Source organism: Penaeus japonicus, unplaced genomic scaffold (assembly GCF_977035675.1).
Source record: "Penaeus japonicus unplaced genomic scaffold, GWHDUDI00000001_assembly GWHDUDI00000011, whole genome shotgun sequence".
Lineage (NCBI taxonomy): Eukaryota > Metazoa > Arthropoda > Malacostraca > Decapoda > Penaeidae > Penaeus > Penaeus japonicus.
This window is the reverse complement of record NW_028234413.1, coordinates 819,170-824,169: the sequence shown is the minus strand read 5'-3', so window position 1 is coordinate 824,169 and position 5,000 is coordinate 819,170. Positions and strand designations below refer to the sequence as shown.

The 5,000-nt window shown below is 36.2% G+C and overlaps 2 protein-coding genes across 12 annotated transcripts in view; one reads left to right on the top strand and one right to left on the bottom strand.

Moving 5' to 3' along the window:
- LOC122244462 (piggyBac transposable element-derived protein 4) overlaps nt 1-2,193 on the top strand; it is a 55,901-nt gene extending 53,708 nt beyond the window's left edge. For all 4 annotated transcript variants that reach the window (XM_043002376.2, XM_043002385.2, XM_086541492.1 and 1 more), the window contains exon 14: nt 480-2,193. In XM_043002376.2, the coding sequence (XP_042858310.2) occupies nt 480-566 (87 nt within the window). In that variant the 3' untranslated portion in view covers nt 567-2,193. The remainder of the gene's footprint in view (nt 1-479) is intronic.
- A 47-nt stretch (nt 2,194-2,240) lies between these two features.
- Nucleotides 2,241-5,000, bottom strand: part of Not3 (CCR4-associated factor Not3) — a 45,076-nt gene continuing 42,316 nt past the window's right edge. For all 8 annotated transcript variants that reach the window (XM_086541489.1, XM_043002332.2, XM_043002359.2 and 5 more), the window contains exon 13: nt 2,241-4,584. In XM_086541489.1, the coding sequence (XP_086397615.1) occupies nt 4,486-4,584 (99 nt within the window). In that variant the 3' untranslated portion in view covers nt 2,241-4,485. The remainder of the gene's footprint in view (nt 4,585-5,000) is intronic.

Below are 5,000 nucleotides of genomic sequence, written 5' to 3'. Positions count from 1 at the left end.
TTGTCTAGTACTTGCTTTTGATAATTATGTGAAGTTGTAAGGAAGAATTGTAATCAAGTCATGTCATATTTCTGTTTGTTGAAGAAGAGATAGTTTCTGATTTTAAGTTTAACCCATCCCCGACGGGGGAATTCTAGCCTTGAATGTCCAAATGCCGGGGTGTTCGAATTATTAGGCCTAAATCAATTGAATGGCTGGCACAATACTGTGCCGCCCGGCAACTGGGCTTTTGAATGCGCGGTACACATGCTGTACCACCCATCCTGTGTGGGTTAACAAGCCTCATTGTTTTTGTCATGCCAGTGTTCCTTTTTCTTTTCTATTTCAGTATAAGAATATTACATAAAAAAAGGACTGTGTGGACCAACATATAAATATGGATATCATCAGCTAAAATCATTTAACAAGTTCACTTTGATGAGCATTATTTTCAGGATTTGAATAACCTTGAATCTTACAATTTTCTTCTCAATTTACAGCCCTATGACAGAAGCGTGGATGAATTCCTCCAGAGAACACGAGACCGACGCGAACGGAGCCGGGAGCGTCGATATGAAAGAAGATAAACAGGATTCTAAGGAACATTATCTAAGTCAAATTCTTTTTTAACTTAGGAATGAGCTCATAAGGAAAATATTATTTAGTAAGAAGAGTACTCTGTGAAACTGATCATATTTTTGGAATGTAAACAAGCTTGTAGAAGTAAATGTATCAGACTCTATTCAGATCTTGGCATCAACAATGCTTCCAAAGGGTATTTTGGATAGCTACCTCACTAACTTTTACCTCTGCTGGACCCAGTCCCCTAAAGCTGGGCCTGGATTTTGAAATATTTAAAAAAGGAAAAAGAGAAAAGTGAAATAAGAGTTTACTCCACGAAGGACATGCAATATTACATGATTGTATCAGAAGTAATCCAGTGTTCTGTTGTGTTGCTATACAATTTTTAATACAGGTTGAATGAGCGGGTGAGTGTGCTTGTATTCATGTTTGTTGTGCGGAAGAGTTTATTTTGTATAGCAATGTTATGTGCGTACATGTTCATAAAGCAGAACACTTCCTTGTTTTTAGTGCACCTTGATCAGCAATGATCTTGTCAGATCAGTATTAACATGATATTCTGTCTCGTTTGGTATTATTAGTATATTATTATTTGGAATAATATATATATTTTTTTGTTTACCATTTCCATTTCCAGTATCTGCTAATTTACAAATAACTAACTGAAATGAAAATTGAAGGTGATTGTAAAATGTATGCATTCAAGTTTAGTTTCAATTAAGATATAAAAGATCTGTTTCATTTCTCAGTATGGGCATTTTACTTCAAAATGGTATGAAGACTTCTGTAGTTTTGACTTGAAAGACTTGTCACACGTAGAGTAGTTTCTAAAATAACGTACTTAAGTCTTCATCCTAAAGCAGGGGACCTCGGATAGAGTGCCTTTTCTGCATGTACAAGGTACTGGTACTTTGATTTGCTTATAATTCTTCAAGAGCAAGTGATTCATTGTCAGTTTTACATTTAAATAGTTTCATGAGTATTGTAGAAGCCATTTTACATGACTGCAGATGCCATCAATAGGGCAACATATATGATGTTTTACAAGTATGTTTGAATGGTTATTGGTGATGACTAGATGTAATTAGAATTGCAAATTTTGAGTAACGTCAAGTTGTTTGGTTTCTGCCTTGTCTGTCTGATAATAAATAATACACCATTGGCTTCTAACTACCTCAGTGGCAGGCTTATAGGGCACTGTCTTTTTACCTTCATAATAAGATTGTACCTACACTGAAAGAGCATTGTAAATATTGTTCAGCTTATAAAGGTTAATTGAAAAGCACAGTATAAAAGACTTGGTCTTATTTTTGTAGGACTCCTGCCCTTTAGTGTGAGGTTTCTCTATAAAAAGAACTTATTTTTACTGTTCTCATTGATACCCCATAACGTTTAAGATTTTCATATTTTGACGACTTCTGTAGTTCCGAATGCAAGGCATTGAATAAGGTTTTCGTATTTTGATGACTTCTGTAGTATGGAATGTAAAAAAAATTGGCATGATCAGTACAAATAAAATTTGCTTTACTTTCATTATATACATTCATGTATCTACTTTTTGTATTGTGAAAGTAATTGTATTTGTTTCTGTTAGTGCAGTCTGTGCTATTAAAGCAATTATTAAAAAATAAAGTCTTTGATATCCCAAAGTTTCAGGTATGTAATTAAATCAAAGTCGGTTTCCACAGGAAATAAAGTGTATTTTATATCACTTTTTTATAAACACCTTTGTCCTCTACTCTTAAACCATTGTGTTGTTTCTCCCATAATCTCATGACACCACAACCACTAATCAACTGCCATGACTATTAGATTGGTATATAAAAAAATGAAGTTTCTAGTTGAACATTAAAATAAATCTGCTTAAATCCATATAAGAGTTGTAAAGGTTTGTAAGTGACAATGTAATTGAGAAAAAAATTAAAATGTCTTATCTGCAAATTGCCAACCCAGACAATAATTAAACAAATCACTTGCAACAAAGTCAATGAATACCATCCCCTCACAGTTCTAACATGAGGCACAATTTCTCAAGTATTCTGTATAGGAAAATTAGGCTTTCTCAAACTGCTGTAGAGGTCCATATTCCTTGACACTGCTGCATACTTTTTTTCTTTTTTTTTAATGATGCGCAACCTTGAACACTGAACTGCAAAACCATCTTATTCCACTGCGATGTTCCAAATCAACCATGAAGGTGGTCAGTTTCCAGCTACACTGCATACCTTTGTAGGGATGTCAGGGACAGTATAAAAATATCATTTACACTGTATAAAAAGTCTACAACGACTGTACACTATCTACATGATCCTACTTCTGCTGGACTCTTGGATGTCTGGAAGCTCCCATAAGTTCATCAGTTGCATCATGAGCAAGTGACTCACTTCCTGTACAGAGAAATACCATGTAGAAAGGATGGAGCTTAAGAATCTCAATTTGGCATGAAATGGAAAAAATAGAGAGAATTTTCTAATGCTTGATTCTGAAATGTGTTGTTGGTACAAAGATGACTGTGATTTTGAAAAAAGCTTCTGTTGTAATGTTTTGCATACAGTTGGTAGTACTTTTAAATTTTGGATGATACAATATTTTGGTAATATTTTGATGTTATGAACTTCAATACTGACTTCTTTAGCTTTTCTTTTAGCACTCATTACTTATCCACATATGTAAAGGGGAGGGAGCATGCATGGTCGGAAGACAGCTTGAACATTTTCCGTCGATGACAAGTTATATGAAGTTACTGAAGGGAGCCGTCCTATTGTCTAATACGAGAATAGGAACAAACGTTTCATTCCTACAGGAACTCAAAACTTCCTGACCTGAGTTGTAATGAATAGTTTGACCAACTAATGACTTATGCCTGCAGGCTACCAGACTTCCTCAGCAATTCCATATTAGTAGCAGTGCTTCATCTCGCATACCTCAACACCAGTGAACCATAACATTAAATGCAATTGTTAAAAATAAAATCATTCTAGGTAGTTCTAGTAATTTCTTTTAAATTACAATTATTGAAGATAATCTAAATTACTTAAGTAAAAGTAAATCCTTAATTGCTTTAAACATTCCTCAAGAAAAGTTGCTCATCAGAACAAATGAAGCCAGCTCTCTATGGATGATCCCCAGGTGTGATTCAGTAATGCCTAAAGCCCAGCATTCTGGTTGTAATGGAACGCATTTCTCAAAGGTCGGCCTTCCCCTGGAGAGCCAAGGTTAGCAAGCAACATCACAGATCTTTGGCATTCTTCTTCCTTCTGCAATGTCATTCAAAGCCTTTCTGAAGTTTAATACTGGTTAACAGCGAACGTCTGCACAAAATGCTGCATCCAGAAAATTTGAGCAATAATGCATGGTGCACAGAAACTTACAAGTCTATAAACTCTTTCCCCTTTCAAGAACGAGATCAGAAATTGGTATTCCAGCAACCTTACTCCGGAACGGAGTACGACGTACAACTCAATGAAGCAGACCTTAGGGGCATCTTCATGAACACAAGTCTGGGGCATGTGCAATAGAGGAAAATCTCCTCTAAAATAGATATTTTATTGGAAAAAAAACAAAATCTCTTTAAGAAACCACATAAAAAAATGTTATGGAATATATAACACTATCACATATCATGGTGTGACAGTGGTTGTGGCTGACATGACAATGACTTGTTTGGGAAGCAATGAACAACAACAAAAAAGGTAGTGGTCAGGCAGGGCCACAGTTCGGTCTCAGGAGTGAAACGAGTCCCTCCATTCGACCAACTGTGGTCCTCCCCAGTTCCCCTCCACCACCCTCCCCTCCCCTCCCCTCCCCTCCTCTCCTCTCCTTCTTTGTTTTCATATGGATAATTATCACTCAAGTTGCACGACCCCCGGTGTGGAAAAAGTGCCGAGGGAGGAGTGCACGAGATCCGGTAATTTGCGGACGCTTTTAGTTCAGATCCCGGTCTTCCAAGAACCGGTATTCAAACGTGAAGTTTTCCTTCTTCCGCTGGCCCCAGTTCTCATAGTCGAAGTAGATATATGTGCCCTGAAACAAGAGAGAGAGAGCCTTGTTAATATATATTTTTTTTCTTCTTTTCTAAGCAAGTTTGCTAAAGCTGCACAAAACTACTTAAAAAATGTTCGTTCTTGCACATCAGATATATGGATTCTGAAACAATGAGACAAGAGGCACACTGAAAAAAAAGAAAGGAAGGATGGAAGAAATAAAGAAGAGAAAGAAAGATAAAGAGGGAGAACTTATAGGAGAGAAAGAGACAGAGAACACTAAAGAGGGAGAAAGAGAGAGAAAGAATGCTTAAGAGGGAGAAATGAGAGAGAAGAGAAAAGAAAAGAAAAGAAAAAGAAAGAGAGAAAGAAAGAAAGAGAGAAATATAGAGAAAGACAGAAAGAAATAGAGACAGAAATATAGAGAGAAAGACAGAACGAAATAGAGAAAGACAG